This window comes from Corvus moneduloides, chromosome 29 (genome assembly GCF_009650955.1).
Source record: "Corvus moneduloides isolate bCorMon1 chromosome 29, bCorMon1.pri, whole genome shotgun sequence".
NCBI classification, from domain to species: Eukaryota; Metazoa; Chordata; class Aves; order Passeriformes; family Corvidae; genus Corvus; species Corvus moneduloides.
In genome coordinates this window covers 912,839-926,890 of record NC_045504.1, presented here as the reverse complement: position 1 = coordinate 926,890, position 14,052 = coordinate 912,839, and the positions used below count along the sequence as shown (strand labels likewise).

At 68.3% G+C, this 14,052-nt stretch overlaps 3 protein-coding genes across 4 annotated transcripts; all 3 read left to right on the top strand.

Annotated features, from left to right (window-relative positions):
* The first annotated feature begins 1 nt into the window (after position 1).
* Positions 2-3,035, top strand: SCAMP3 (secretory carrier membrane protein 3). Its single transcript, XM_032093794.1, has 8 exons — positions 2-180; positions 298-417; positions 507-627; positions 707-835; positions 988-1,147; positions 1,313-1,414; positions 1,496-1,613; positions 1,724-3,035. The coding sequence occupies exons 1-8, from the start codon at positions 64-66 to the stop codon at positions 1,868-1,870; spliced, it is 1,014 nt and encodes a 337-aa protein (XP_031949685.1). The 5' UTR covers positions 2-63; the 3' UTR covers positions 1,871-3,035.
* Positions 3,036-3,852: 817 nt separating this feature from the next.
* Positions 3,853-9,464, top strand: FAM189B (family with sequence similarity 189 member B). Of its 2 annotated transcripts, none has more exons than XM_032093775.1 (12): positions 3,853-4,095; positions 4,695-4,751; positions 4,903-5,013; positions 5,194-5,319; positions 5,414-5,521; positions 5,708-5,868; positions 5,967-6,066; positions 6,146-6,230; positions 6,329-6,901; positions 7,142-7,207; positions 7,553-7,815; positions 8,424-9,464. In XM_032093775.1, exons 1-12 carry the CDS (start codon positions 3,877-3,879, stop codon positions 8,592-8,594), a joined length of 2,040 nt encoding a protein of 679 aa, XP_031949666.1. In that variant the 5' UTR covers positions 3,853-3,876; the 3' UTR covers positions 8,595-9,464. The 2 variants fall into 2 exon arrangements, with proteins under 2 accessions (XP_031949666.1, XP_031949665.1); XM_032093774.1 differs by having other exon boundaries at positions 7,139-7,207.
* Positions 9,465-9,738: 274 nt separating this feature from the next.
* LOC116436561 (lysosomal acid glucosylceramidase-like) lies at positions 9,739-12,833 on the top strand. The gene is made up of 10 exons (XM_032093785.1): positions 9,739-9,947; positions 10,238-10,429; positions 10,504-10,650; positions 10,740-10,873; positions 10,953-11,125; positions 11,226-11,463; positions 11,603-11,827; positions 11,940-12,103; positions 12,248-12,373; positions 12,475-12,833. The coding sequence occupies exons 1-10, from the start codon at positions 9,833-9,835 to the stop codon at positions 12,575-12,577; spliced, it is 1,617 nt and encodes a 538-aa protein (XP_031949676.1). The 5' UTR covers positions 9,739-9,832; the 3' UTR covers positions 12,578-12,833.
* The last annotated feature ends 1,219 nt before the right edge of the window (positions 12,834-14,052 follow it).

Genomic DNA, 14,052 nt, shown 5'->3' with positions numbered 1-14,052 from the left:
TCCCGCGGGTCCAGCGCGCTCCCGGTCCCGCGGGTCCAGCGCGCTCCCGGTCCCGGTCCGGCCATGGCCCAGCGCGGCGGCCCCGCGGTGCTCCCGGACAACCCCTTCCAGGACCCCGCGGTGCTGCAGGCCGGGCCCAGCCCTGTGCTGGATGGCTACAACCCCTTCGAGAGCGACGCGGTGAGCGGCGGGGCCTGCCCGCAGACCGGGGCCTGCCCGGGCACCGAAGCTTCTTCCTGGCCACCGGAGCCCTCCCTGCTGCCGGCGCCGTCTCACCGCTCTCCTTTTCCCCTGCAGCCGCCGCCGCCGTTCCAGACCCCTTCGGTAGCCCCGCCGCCCCCGGTAGCGGCGGCCGCGCAGCCCCCGCGGAAGGCGAGTCCCACCGAGCCCCGCAACTACGGCTCCTACGGTTCGCAGGTACGGGGGGAGGCGCCGCCAGGCCGGGCGGGCCGGGGGGACGCGGGCCCCGGCGGGAGCCCAGGGTTTGTGTCCCCCCCCCTCCGCAGGCCTCGGCCGCCGCCGCCACGGCGGAGCTGCTGAAGCGGCAGGAGGAGCTCAACCGGAAAGCGGAGGAGCTGGACCGGCGGGAGCGGGAGCTGCAGAACGCGGCCCTCGGCGGTTCCCAGAGTGAGTGGCTGCGGGGCTGGGGAGGGACGGGACCCCCTCGGACCCCGCCTCGCTCCTCCTCACCCCCTTCCGTCTGCAGCGAGGCTCAACAACTGGCCCCCGCTGCCGTCCTTCTGCCCCGTGAAGCCCTGCTTCTACCAGGACATCCCCGTGGAGATCCCTGCTGACTTCCAGAAGACTGTTACGACCATGTACTACCTCTGGATGGGTGAGTCTCCACGGGAATCTCAGGGCAGACCTTGGGAGGAGGTGGCAGAACAAGTGTCCTGTGCTGCTGCTCTGGGGAAATTGGGATGAACAGGTGGTCAAGGGGGTTGGGGGAGCCTGGCTCGGGCTCCTGAGTGCTGTCCTCTCCCTCAGCCAGCACCATTGCTCTCTTCCTGAACTTCCTGTCCTCGCTCGCCTGGTTCTGTGTGGACACCTCATCTGGTTCTGGGTTCGGCCTCTCCATCCTCTGGGCTCTGCTCTACACGCCCTGTTCCTTCGTCTGCTGGTATCGGCCCATGTACAAAGCTTTCAGGTGTGTCCCTGAGCTGTGGGTATCTGCTCCAGCTCCTGGGGGCCTCTGGCTCTGCGGGATGCGGTGGTTCCACCCCGAGCTCCCTGTTTCCCCCCTGCCTCCTGCTTTAAGGAATGTCTGAGAGCTCTTTTCCGTGGCCTAACCTCGCCCATCTCTTCCTCTCAGGAGCGACAGTTCCTTCAACTTCTTTGTCTTCTTCTTCGTCTTCTTCGCCCAGAACGTGATGTATGTGCTGCAGGCCATTGGCATCCCAAACTGGGGATTCAGGTGAGCCATGAGCTGACTCTGGAAAGGCAAGAGGTGGGTGGAGAAGAGGGAACCTGGGGGCAACAGCCTCTTGTTTTGCAGTGGCTGGATCCTGAGCCTGATAGCGCTGCGGACTAACACAGCCGTGGCTGTGATGATGATCCTGGTGTCCTTGTCCTTCACGGCAGTGGCTGTGTTGGGGATCATTATGCTGAAAAAGGTGGGTTAGGATCAGAGCCCTCCCTTTGGGGGAGGTTTGGGCCGTCACAGCTCCGTTTATGAGGGGCCTGGAGCCCCAGCCCTGACCCTCAGCCTGCTTCTGCCCTCCAGATCCACTCTCTGTACCGTCGGACGGGCGCCAGCTTCCAGAAGGCTCAGGAGGAGTTTGCGGCCGGGGTCTTTTCCAACCAGGCCGTGCGCACGGCCGCGGCCAACGCCGCTGCAGGCGCGGCCACCAACGCCTTCCGTGCGCCGTAGCCGCGCGTGTGCCCGGCTCTGCCTCCCTGGCGCATGCGGGCTCTTCCCGAGGAAGAGGAAATCCGAGTTGCACTTTCACTGGATCCCCGTGCGTCTGCATCAGCTGTCAGAGGCTGCCTCATCCCAGCTTGGAAGTGCTGGTGCCTGAATCGTCTGCTGCTCTTAACCCCCTTTCCTCACGGACAGAGGCTGTTCTGGTTTGTGCTGGTCCCCTCCCCTCAGCAGACTGGGGGGAGCAGGGTGGGAAGTGCTGCGGCCGAGCCCTGAGCCTGCCATCGCCCTCCCTTCCAGCACCAGCTGCTGGGGGCAGGAGCCTCCTCCAGATGGTTGGAATGCTGCTTCCAGGGACTGGAACGGTCACTTGCCTTCCTTGTGCTCTCCTGTTTCCCCACCTGGTGATGACGCTTGTGTGCCCTGGGGTGTGGAGGGCCCCCTGCCCCCTGTGTGCCCAGGGACCCCCATGCTCTGCTGAGAACATCATCCCCCTCTTCCTCCTGGGGCTTGCTCCAGTGAGATGAAGATGGGGCTGGTGCTGTCCCCAGGGTGTCTGGTCCTTTTGTCCTGTCCCTTTCCCCGTCCTCTCCCTCTCTCCAGGCACAGGGATGAGGAGAGCAGGGCAGGGATGGGCAGCGCTTGGGCAGCTGCTGCCTGTGGGGATCCTGCCTTTAGCCCATGTGGACCCCAAAGCCAGGCTGGGTGCTGGGGAGCAGCCCTGGTGTTTACATGGCTCCCCCCTCGCCTCCAGGGAGGGATGAACAGCTCCTCCCGTCCCCCTCCCCACCTGCTTCGAGGACTGTGACCCCTTGCTCCCCCCAGCACCCTTCACCCAGGGCCTTCACCCTCCTCAGGGGCTGAGCCAGTTCCCCTGCGCAGCCCCGCATCCCCCTTACCTGCCCTTTGTCCCCTGTCCCAGTGTCCCCGGCGATCCCCAGGACAGGTCTCATGCATTCTGCTTTGCCCCATCTCCTCTCAGATGCTCCCGGTTTGTCCCTGCAGCTCCGGGGCTGGCGAGAGGCTTTGTGCCTTTAGCTGCGGGGGCCGGTGCCCTCCCTGTCCCGCTGCGGCGAGGGCTCCTCTGGGGCTCCCCGCCTCCTTCGCTGCTCCCCGTGTGCTGTTCCCCGACCGCCTCCCGGTTTATTTAAGGAATAAATGAAGTTTCACTCTGTTCCTTTGCAATCTCCGTGCGCCGACCGGGGCTGGGGGGAGCGGCGGGGCCGGTGCCGGTGTTGCAGCTCCCGGGGGTGGTGTGGGTGGACTACAGCTCCCGTCGTGCCGCACAGGGGCGGCCCCGGGGCGGGCGCGGCCGAGCAGCCGCCGGCGTGCGGGACCGTCCCCGCAGCTCCCGGCGCTCCGCCGCCCGCCTCCAGTCGCGGCCCCGGGCATCCCGGAGGGCGCGGCGGCGGCGATGCTCGGCCGCAGCCTCCCGCCGGCCCAGCGTCCCCGCCCGCCGCTCCTCGCGGCGCCGGGGCTGCGGGGCGCGGGGCGGACGGACCGCCGGTAGCCTCCCGCCCCTCCCGGCATCGGCCCGGCGGCGGGACCCGGCCCTGCGCCCGCCGCCCGCGGAGGATGCTCCGGTCCGGACCGCGGCTCCCGCCTGCTGGCGCTGCCCCGGGGGCCGCGTCCCGGGCGGCGGCTCTCGGACCCAGCGGGGCGGGATGATCCCCCGGCGGGGGCCCGGCGCTCCACCGACGTTCAGGGAGGAGGCGGCGGTCCGTCTCCGGCCGGCGGCTCTAGGCCGGCCCCGGCCTGGGTGCGCAGGAACCGGTGAGGCCGGTTCTGTTCTCCGCGGAGCTTCTGGTGGCCCTGGCCCCGCGTGGCCGTGGGCGCTGCCCGAGCCCCCCCGCCCGGGGCAGTGAAGAGCCGCCGTCAGCATCCTCCGGGAGGCGAAAGGTGGAGCCCGGCCCGTTCCCGCAGAGCGGTTGCTCCCGCTCCCCGCGGTCCTGGCGCGGTGCCGCCGGCTGCCCCGGGGCTCCGGGGCCGGCCCCGAGCCGCCGCCCGCCGCGGCCATGCCCTCCCCCACCGACTCCAGCCGCTCGCTGACCGGCCGCAGCTCCCGCAGCCTCACCCACCTCCGCCTTCAGCGCACCTGGCTGCAGGTCCTGCTGGTCCTGGGTCTCGTCCAAGCCATCCTGGGCGTCCTCATCGTCACCTTCAGCCTGGTGGCGGCCGCTATCACGCCCTCCACCAAAATCCGTCACTCCTGCCCGTCCTGGGCCGGCTTCTCGGTGAGTGCGGGGCCGGGGCGGCACAGGGAGGGGGCTGCGCTGCTCCCCGGGGGCCGAGCTTGCCGCCGGTCCCAGGGGAGGGCAGCCCCGCTGCTCCCCCACCCTCTGCCCGTGGCTGCCGCGGTGCATTGTGGGAGAATCCCAAGGGCTCCCCCAGGGTGGCTCTGTGAGGGATGGGGACCCCCGAGCGGTGCGGGGGCTGTCCGGGGGTGTGCATTGAGGTTTTCAGCCACGGGCAGGGAGGGGTGTGGGGGCACCACAGTGACGGCAGGGCAGGGACCGGGCAGCGATGGAGCCTCTGCTCTGTCTGCTGTGCACTGAGGTGAGGGCAGGACCCGGGGTCCCCCACGGTGACCCTGCAGCACGGATCCTGGCCTGGGTTTGCTGCCCAGCCAGAGCAGCCCGCAGTCCCCAGGCCCTGAATCAGCAGTTTCTCCCACCTTGTGGCGCCAGGGCTGCTCCTACAGCCCTGCTGCTCCTGGGCTGGCTCCAGGCCTGCAGGGATCGGGGGACTCTGCCCGTGGGCAGGGGCTGCTCGGGGCCCCACTGCCCAGCAGAGCTTCCTCCCTGTGCTCACCCCGGGGCTTGTGCATCTGCAGCTGGCACTGTCCGGGCTCGTGGGCATCATCTCCTGGAAGCGGCCGCTCACCCTGGTGGTAGGTGTTGGGGGGGACACCCTTCAGCAGGCGGGGGAGTCCAGGCTGGGGAGGCCGAGCAGCCCCTCGTGCCCCTGGATGCGCAGCCGCCTGTGCCGGCTCCCCGCTCCGCAGCCCTGCACAGCCGGCAGCCCCTCTCCTCCCGCTGCAGATCGCCTTCTTCACGCTGCTCTCGGTGCTGGGCGTCATGCTGAGCCTCGCCGGCTCCATCCTGTCCTGCCAGAACGCGCAGCTGGTGAAGACCCTGGAGGCCTGCGAGAGGGTGAGGCTGAGCGGAGGCAGCCCCAGCGCCCCCCGGGCCTCCACGAACAGCTCGTCCTTGGCTGCGGGGCTCTGGGGACACCGGGAGCTGCGGAGCTGGGGTCTGGTGGTGGGATGTGCTGGCGGCTCTCAGGGGACAGCGTGGCATCCAGAGCTTCCTCACAGTGTTTCCTGTCCCCAGGAGAGGGACTCGTGTGTCTGCTGCCAGGCCCGCTCGGAGCCCCCGCCTGCCTCCTGCAGCCAGCAGAGCGAGATGCTGACCATGTTCCCCAACCCCAACTGCCGGAGCATCCGTGTGGCACTCAAGGTGGAGGACCAGGGGGATACAAGGGCTCCCTGGGAAGCGGCCGCACACCCGGCCATGCTCTGCGGGCTCTGCAGCTCACCCCACTGCTCCCCAGGATCTCCTCTTCAGCGTCTGCGGCTTGACCATCTTCTCCACCATCGTCTGCACGCTCTCTGCTGTCGTGTGCTGCATCCAGATCTTCTCCCTCGACATCGTCCACGTGGTGAGTCCCAGCTCTGGCTCAGGAGCAGACGGGGCTGGGGAGCAGTGCTCCCAGGCTGGGATGGGCCCTGGGGCGCCAGGGCAGGACCCAACCCCAGCCAGCTGCAGACTGAAGCCCAGGATGCACATCCCTTGCGGGATCTCTGGACAGGGGGTCTCAGCTCTGCCTTCTCGCCTCTCGCTGCAGCTGGTCCCACAGCGCTCGAGCTCTGTGACATTGGAGTGCACGTCCCCACCTGACACCTTTCTGCAGAGCATGATGGACTTCGAGGAGTTTGTGCCCCCAGTGCCACCGCCCCCCTACTACCCCCCTGAGTACACCTGCAGCTCTGAGACGGACGCGCAGAGGTACCAGCTGGGAGCGAGGCTGGTAGAGCAGGGGGCCCATGTGCCCCCAGGCTGGGCTTGTCCCACCCAGTGTGGCTTTTCTGCTCTTGCCTCCGCAGCATCACCTACAACGGCTCCATGGACAGCCCCGTGCCCCTCTACCCAACCGACTTCCCCCCATCCTATGAGACTGTGATGGGGCTGCGGGGAGACAGCCAGGTGGGGGCCGTGGCGCCGTGGGCAGGGGAGGCCAGGCAGGCTGAGCAGGAACTCAGCTGAGCCCTGTGTTGTCCCACAGGCCACCCTGTTTGACTCGCAGCTGACAGACGGCTCCCACGCCTGTACCTGCGACCGCGTCCCCTCCATCGTGCTCAGTGGAGAAGGTGAGTGTCCCCCCCCCAGCACCGGGAACGGGAGAGGGGCCGTAGCAGGTCCGGCTCTTCCCGGCAGCTCTTCAGTGGTGCCCCTCCGCTCCTTGCAGTGTCCATGGACAGCGGGTCCCTGATCATGTCCGAGATCATGGACATCCCCGGGGACAGCAGCCCCTCGGAGGACTCGTGCCTGCTGGAGCTGCAGGGCTCCATGCGCTCCGTCGACTACGTCCTGTTCCGCTCCATCCAGCGCAGCCGCGCCGATTATTGCCTGAGCGTGGACTGCGTGCAGTGCAGCCACCACGCGCGCAGCCCCACGCTGGGCTTGCAGGGCCCCTTCGAGGAGATGCCGCAGCCCCGCGTGCGGGGCGAGCGATCCTATTCCTGCTCCACCGCGGAGCCCGGCCACGACGGCATCCTGGTGGGGGGAGCCGTCACCCACAGCTGCAACCGGCTGGCCGGGCTGGCGCGCTGCGCCGGGCCCTGCTTCCCCGAGGTGCGGCTCAAGGACAAGGGCTCCTCGCTGCAGGGGCGCGGGGGTGGCCGCCCCACGGACCCTGGTGCCGGCCGCCCCCGGCGTAACAGCGAGACCTCCTGCCCCTCGTCCCCGGCCCCGGGGCTGGCCCCGCGCCCGCTCCTGAGGTCACACAGTGACCCCGGCGTCCCGATGGCTGGCCATGCTGGTAGGTGACAGTGACGGCCGGGGCGGGATGGGCGCGTGGCAGCGTCCGTGCGGTGCAGCCGGGATGCGCCGCCGGGTTTGGCTGTGTTTTTCTGTGGCCAGGTGGGATTAGAGCCAGTCTGGGGAGGAACGGGGGAGCAGGGGAGGTCTGCTGGGCTGGGAGCAGGGGGGTGCTGGGGGGTTGTGCTGCCTGGGGTCTGCACAGCTGCCGAAGCCTGAAGGTCCTCTCTGCTCCCAGCAGATTTCAGGGAAGTACTTTATACCAAAGCACTGGAGGACACCGTGTCCGATTCCTCCGCTGATACAGGTCAGGGCACTGGGATGTATTGGGATAGAAAGGGGGCTTGGGGGGGTGTCTGTAGCCCTCTGGGGACTGCTGGGGCTGGGACAATGGGGATCAACAGTGGGACCTCTCCTGCTGACTTGGGACGGGAGACAGCAGGACCCCAGGCCTGTGGGGATAGATCTCCTGGGAGCAGTGTCCTGGGGTCTGACAGTGGGGATGGGTCTGTCAGAGCGGTGTCCTGGCTCTGATGGTGGGGATGGATCCATCCGAGCAGTGTCCTGGGTCTGTCAGAGCCGTGTCCTGTGCCTGATGATGAGGACAGCCCTGTCAGAGCAGTTCCTGTGTCTGACCGTGCTCCCTCCGCAGGGCTGTGCTCTGAGGCCTGCCTGCTCCACCGTTCCCACTGTGACTCCCCGCCGCTGCTCCGGGCTGGCTCGGTGGGGAAGAACAAGCTGCCACCCTGCAAGAAGGTGCCGCAGCAGCTGTCAAAGACAACCACCCGCTCCCTGGGGGACCTCAAGGGCTACCGGGGCACCCGTGGGCTGGTGGCCAGGTTCCTGCAGAGACCCAAGCGCAGCCTGGCAGCTGGCATGGAGGTGTCTGGGCACAGCTTCCACGGGCACAAACAGGTGGGTCCTGGAAGCCACAGGGGATGGGCAACTCTTCCTTCCCAGAGAACTCCCATCCACACTCTCCCTCCCTTCTGTCCCCATCAGCACCTCCACCCTGGCCCTTCCACAGCTTCCCCTCCCCTGCCACACCCCCACGGTGTTGGCACCCTGGCTGCAGGCAGAGCCTTCTTCCTGCAGCACTGCCCTCGCCCAGCCCTTCCTGGGGGGCAGCTCCTTTTCCTTGATCCCCACTGGAGCCACGGGTGGGAAAATCGTGCCTGTTGCAATGGCTTTGGCTTTGCCTCTGAGTCACTGCACCTGGAGGCAGTTGCTGGGACATCCCGGCAACTCGGCTTTATGGGATGCTGGAGACCTTGCGCAGCCTGGGAGGCCTTGACGGGAATGAGCCTGTCCCAAATGCCAGTGTGGGCGCATGATGCACGCCTCTGCCATCCCTGTCACCTCTGTCCTCCTGCCCCGTGTGCCACCTGGCTGCACTGGAGCGTGGAGGGTTGAGCACAGAGGGGTGAGTGCAGGAGGGCGTCACGGGCAGGGGTGTCTCGGGCAGGGGTGTCTCGGGCAGGGCTGCCACCCCTGTGGCTGCAGCCTGTCCCCATGGGTTGCAGGCTCCCTGGAGTGCCTGGCCGGGCGCAGAGCGGCCCCACGAAGGAATCCACCTGCAGAGCTGCGGGGACCTGAGCTCCACCTCGTCCCTGCGCCGGCTCCTGTCCGCGCGCCGGCTGGAGCGCAGCCGCCCCCGGAGCCTCAGCGGGGCCTGCAAGGAGAGCGCGCTCTGAGGGCACGGCCTCCACAGGGACCCCCCCGGTGCCCCGCTGTGGAAAGGGGGTCCCGCTCTGGGCTCAGCCCTGGACATTGCTCGGACATTGCTGCTGCCCCGGTGGGCTCTGCTGGGCCCCTTCCCCAAGTGGGGCTGGGGCGAGGGGCTGGTCCCCTGGGGTGTCTGCTGGGGGTCGGGACGGCCGTGCCTGTCCCCTGCCCTGTCTGGGATGGCTATGCCTGTTCCTTGCCCTATCCCTTGTTCTGGACATGCCTGTCCCTTGCCCTGTCCCTTGTGCCAGCTGTGCCTATTCCCTGGGATGGCCACGCCTGTCCCCTGCCCTGTCCCATGTTCTGGCTGTGCCTGACCCACACACTGGCCATACTCTGTCCCCTGTGCCAGCCGTGCCTGTACCCTGGCATGGCCGTGTCTGTCCCCTGTGCCAGTCGTGCCTGTGCCCTGGGACAGCCATACCTGTCCCCTGCCCTGTCCCCTGCACTGGCCGTGCCCGTCCTCTGCCTTGTTCTTTTGGCTGGCTACGCCGGCTTGATCCTCGGTCCCCTGTGCCAGCCGTGCCTGCACCCTGTGCCTGTCCCCCGACCTGTCCCTTGTGCTGGCCTGGTCCCTGGTCCTCTGTGCCAGCGTGCCCGTATCCCGGAACTGCCATGCCTGTCCCTTGCCCTGTACCCTGAGCTGGCTATGCCTGTCTCCTCTCCAGCCCCTCCGCCCCGCCCCGCCCCGTCCGGTGCCGGTCCCGGTGCCCCGCGCTGGCCGTGCCCGTTCCTCCCCTCCCCTCCCCGCCCCGCCCGGCTGCGCCCGGGCCGCGCTGCGGGGCCGGTCCCGCGGTCACTGCCCCTCGCTAGAGACCGAATAAAGGTGGTCGCCGCCGCCCACGGGGCCGGTGTCAGAGCGGGCGGGGCGGGGCGGGGCGGGGCGGTCAGTCAGCTGACCGGTCACGGGGTGCCGGGTCCCGGTTTCCCGGTGGCGGCTCCGCGGAACGGGGCGGCTGGTGCCGTCGGGAGGCAGCGGGGGCGCGGACCGGGACCGGACCGGAACGGGAACCGGGACCGGGACAGCCTGCGCCTCCTGGGGAGGGGGGGAGGGGGAAGCGGCCCGTGCGGTTCCCCCGGTTCGCGGTTCCGGTACCGGCGCGGGGGAAGGGCCGGGGCCAGGCCCGCCCAGAGTCGGTGCCGCTCCTGCACCGGGTGTGGGCGGGACGGGCTGCCCGGGCGCCCTTAAAGGCGAGGCCGGTGGCGGATGCGGTGCTGCCGGGCCGGCTCCGAGCGCACCGGGAGCGGCGGGGCCATGGGGGCCGTCGGTGCCCTGTGCCGGCGGCTGCTGCTGGTGCTGCTGGCCGTGAACCGGGCCGCAGGTGAGAGAGGGGAGCCCGGGGGTACCCGGTGGGTGGAAGGGACGGGGGTCCCCGGGCGGCCTGGGGCGCTCGGTGGACCGGAATGGGAGGGGAGGGAGAGGGAATGTCCTGGGAGTCCGTGGTCCGGGATGCTCGGGAGCTGTCTGGGCATCCGGGGCAGCGTGGAGCTCGGTGCCCGGGAGGTGCTGGGGTGTGGAGCACGGGGGCAGCGGTGTCATCCCGGGGCAGGCGGGAGAGCTGGCAGGGACACGTCCCCGAGGCTGCCGCCACCACCCTCCCGTGCCCCCCAGGCGCCCGGCCCTGCAGCCCCAAGTACTTCGGCCGCGATGCCATGGTCTGCGTCTGCAACGCCACGTACTGCGACACGCTGGACCCCCTGGTCCTGCCGGCCATCGGCTCCTACGCCAAGTACGAGAGCAGCAAGGCCGGCAAGCGGCTGGAGCGGAGCGAGGGGAGCTTCCAGCGCAGCCTCTGTGCCCCAGGTAGCGCCGCGGGTGGCAGGGATGGGATGGACCCTGCTGCAACGCACCGTCACGCTGGGCTCCCCTCCCTGCAGATGTTGTCCTCACCCTGGACACGACGCAGCGGTTCCAGAGGGTGAAGGGTTTTGGTGGTTCCATCACCGACGCGGCTGCCATCAACATCTTATCCCTGCCGGAGAGAGCGCAGGATCACGTGCTGCGCTCGTACTTCTCTGAGGAAGGTGGGACATTGGGGAGACGGGTGGGATGGTGACAGGGGCCATGGCTGCCGGCAGGCCTTGGAGACCTCATGTCCCATTGTGCCTGGCAGGGCTGGAGTACAACCTCATCCGGCTGCCCATGGCCAGCTGCGACTTCTCCCTCCACGCCTACACCTACGATGACATCCCCTACGACTACGAGCTCACCCACTTCAGCCTGCGAGACGAGGACACGAAGCTGAAGGCAAGCAGTGGGAGGGAGCAGGGTGGGATGGAGGGTCACAGGGGCTGGGCTGAGTCGGCCCCTCCACCTCCTCCTGCAGATCCCCCTCCTTCACCGAGCCTCAGCCGTGAGCAAGCGGCCGCTGTCCCTGTATGCCAGCCCCTGGACCTCCCCCACCTGGCTGAAGACCAGCGAGTCCTACGTGGGGAAGGGGACACTGAAGGGGCAGGCAGGGGACAGGTACCACAAGACCTGGGCCAACTACTTCATACGGTGAGGAGCGGCTGGGGCAGGGGGACGGGGGCGATACCTGAGGGACCCTCAGTGGTGGCACTGGGGACTCCTCACGGCTCACCCCTGCCCCCCACGCCAGGTTCCTGGATGAATACGCCAAGCACAACCTGACCTTCTGGGCGGTGACAGCAGAGAACGAGCCCACGGCCGGGCTGATCAACAACTACCCCTTCCAGTGCCTGGGCTTCACGGCCGAGCAGCAGCGGGACTTCATCGCTCAGGACCTGGGCCCAGCGCTGGCCAACAGCTCCCACCGCCACATCCAGCTCATCATCCTGGACGACAACCGGCTGCACCTCCCGCACTGGGCCAAAGTGGTGAGCGCGGCAGGGGATGTGCCAGCATGGTGGCCCGGAGCAGAGCCCCTGTCCCTCTGGGGCGCTTGGCTGCTCCGTCCTGTGGAGGGCTGGGGGGCCTCTGACTCTGCCCCGTGGGACTGATTCGTCTCTCTGCCAGGTCCTGGAGGATGAGAAGGCAGCTCGCTACGTCCACGGCATCGGCATCCACTGGTACCTGGACTTCATCGGCCCCATACAGGACACAGTGTTGCCCACTCATGAGCTCTTCCCTGACTACTTTATCCTGGCCACAGAGGCGTCCATTGGGGCCCATTTCTGGGAGCGGGATGTGATCCTGGGCTGCTGGGAGCGGGGGAACCAGTACAGCCACAGCATCCTGACGGTGAGGGCCCTGTGTCTCCCTGTGCGCTCGGCCCTGGCGAGGGCTGCCAGTGTGCTCCCTCTTCCCTCAGCCTCCCGCTCCTTGGGCAGGCGTCTGAGCTGTCCTGTTGCAGAATCTGAACCATTTTGTGGCTGGCTGGACTGACTGGAATCTGGCCCTGGATCTGGAGGGGGGCCCCAACTGGGTCAAGAACTATGTGGACAGCCCCGTCATCGTGGACAGCAGCGAAGGCATCTTCTACAAGCAGCCCATGTTCTACCACATGGGGCACTTCAGGTGGGTTGGGGCCCACAACACGTGCTGAGCTGCCTGGGCTCCAGCAGCAGCTTGTCCTGAGAGGAGCAAGGCAAGTTTGGCTTGCGAGGAGCTCTCCTGGCATCTGACTCCCTCCCTGGGGTTGCTTCTTGTTTGTCTGTTCAGTAAATTCATCCCCGAGGGCTCCCAGCGCGTGGGGCTCACCGCCTCCAAAGAGTCCAAGAAGACAGCGCTGGAGTACACGGCGTTCCTGCGGCCCGACGGGGCTGTGGTGGTGGTGGTTCTGAACCGGTGAGCGATGCAGCCCGGCCCCGCTGCGTGGGACCCCATCCCCCTGGGCCCTGTGCCCTAGCAGGTGCTGCAGGTCTCACCCCCCTGCTCTCTCCTCCCAGCTCCCCTCAGGACATCACCTTCGGGCTGGCGGACACCGTCGGCCTCATCGCAGCCGTGGCTCCGGCCAACTCCATCCAGACCTACCTGTGGCGGCGGCAGTGAGGGGGCCAAGACGCCCGTGGCCGGCCAGGGGCCGGACGCAGCCGGGCCGGAGGCGCAGCCCCAGCTGCCCACGGGCTCGGGCCGGGGCGCGCGGGGGAAGCGGCTCCCCAGGGCCACGGCGGAGCCGAGAGCTGGGCCGGGGACGCCGTGCATGTGCAGGAGGGCTGGGGGCACCGGTGCCCCTCAGGGTGGAGACTCCACAGGCTGTGAACGCTGTGTTCTGCTGTTCTGACATTAAACACGGATGCTGCCTTGATGTCTGCGGCTGGAAGAGAAACGTCCGGGTCCCTCCCCTGCTCCTGGGCACTGTGGCTGGGTGCCACCCCGGCATGGAGCCTGCTGGAGCCTGGCGAGCAGCGCAGAGCACCTGGAACAGCGTGGGGCAGCCCCTGTCCCTGCCCATGCCCTGCCCCTCTGCCCACCTCAGCTCCCCGTGGGGCTCGCCCTGCTGAGAGATGCTCTGGGCATGAGTCTACTCCCAGTTCCAAGCGTATGCTGCCTGGCTGGGGCTGAGCAGAGCCTGGGTGTGCTCCTGCTGCTTTTGGGGACAGGTTTTAGGACCTAGCAAGTAGCTCAGGGTTCACCCGGAATGCAGATGCTCTGGGTGCTGCATCAGGAGCAGGGACAAAGCACTTGGACACCCCCCTTGATGCAAGGGGTGAGCAGGGGTTGTGGCCAGGCTTTAGCTTTCTGTGCTTTTCCTGCCAAGCTGGGGCCACTCGCAGCCTGATGTCAGGCCAGGGGCTGTGTGGGTCATGTCTCTCCCAGACCAAGGCCCCTGAGGCCGGGGCTGGACGCAGAGCCAGCTCCAGGAGCATCGCAGCATGGGGTCTCGGGGTCCCAGCCAGCTCTGGCTGAGGTCAGGGCAGTGCCAGCTGCTCCTGGGGCTTTTCTGGGACAGGGAGGCTGGTCAGGCTGCAGCAGCCCTGCCTGGACCCTGCTGTTTCCCGTGGGGATTGAGCCGAGGGGTCCCCACTGTGATGAGGAGGGTGGGGGTGTGCCAGGGGCTCAGTGGCCACCACAGAGCTGGGGTGGCTTGAGCAAGTGGGGACAGGACCGGGAGTGGGTGCTGAGTGTGGGCGCACCCAGGAAGGAAGGAGGGAGCTGGCAGGGCGTGGGAGCAGGAGATTAGGGCAGGGAGGTCACGATTTCAGGGCGAGGAGGGCGGCCGGGCCCCTGGGCTGATCCGCGCAGGCGGGATGTGCCCGGGGGTGCTGTCAGGACTGACAGCCCCGATGCTGCGTGGGCTGAGCACAGCCCAGGCGTGGTCAGTGAGTGACAGTGTCACCCTGGGACACTGGCACGCCATGGTGCCACAGGGACCCCCCGCTCCTGGGACCCCGCAACTCCGGGAGGTGCTGCCAGAGTCCTGGGGAGAGCACCCTGCTCCTGCCCCGAGGCTGTTTGTGTTTGGCCACAAGAGGGAAATGTTTCTCCAGGATCAGCGAGCCCCACTCCCAGCACCCCGCTCCCAG

Bases quoted from the DNA above. Each gene is read 5' to 3' on its own strand.
- SCAMP3 (XM_032093794.1), top strand. From the start codon at position 64: ATGGCCCAGCGCGGCGGCCCCGCGGTGCTCCCGGACAACCCCTTCCAG. The intron at 181-297 runs GTGAGCGGCGGG...TTTCCCCTGCAG, and splicing joins ACCCCTTCGAGAGCGACGCG to CCGCCGCCGCCGTTCCAGAC. The intron at 418-506 runs GTACGGGGGGAG...CCCCCTCCGCAG, and splicing joins ACGGCTCCTACGGTTCGCAG to GCCTCGGCCGCCGCCGCCAC.
- FAM189B (XM_032093774.1), top strand. From the start codon at position 3,877: ATGCCCTCCCCCACCGACTCCAGCCGCTCGCTGACCGGCCGCAGCTCC. The intron at 4,752-4,902 runs GTAGGTGTTGGG...CTCCCGCTGCAG, and splicing joins AGCGGCCGCTCACCCTGGTG to ATCGCCTTCTTCACGCTGCT. The intron at 7,208-7,552 runs GTCAGGGCACTG...CTCCCTCCGCAG, and splicing joins CGATTCCTCCGCTGATACAG to GGCTGTGCTCTGAGGCCTGC.
- LOC116436561 (XM_032093785.1), top strand. From the start codon at position 9,833: ATGCGGTGCTGCCGGGCCGGCTCCGAGCGCACCGGGAGCGGCGGGGCC. The intron at 10,651-10,739 runs GTGGGACATTGG...TGTGCCTGGCAG, and splicing joins CTCGTACTTCTCTGAGGAAG to GGCTGGAGTACAACCTCATC. The intron at 12,104-12,247 runs GTGGGTTGGGGC...TTGTCTGTTCAG, and splicing joins TACCACATGGGGCACTTCAG to TAAATTCATCCCCGAGGGCT.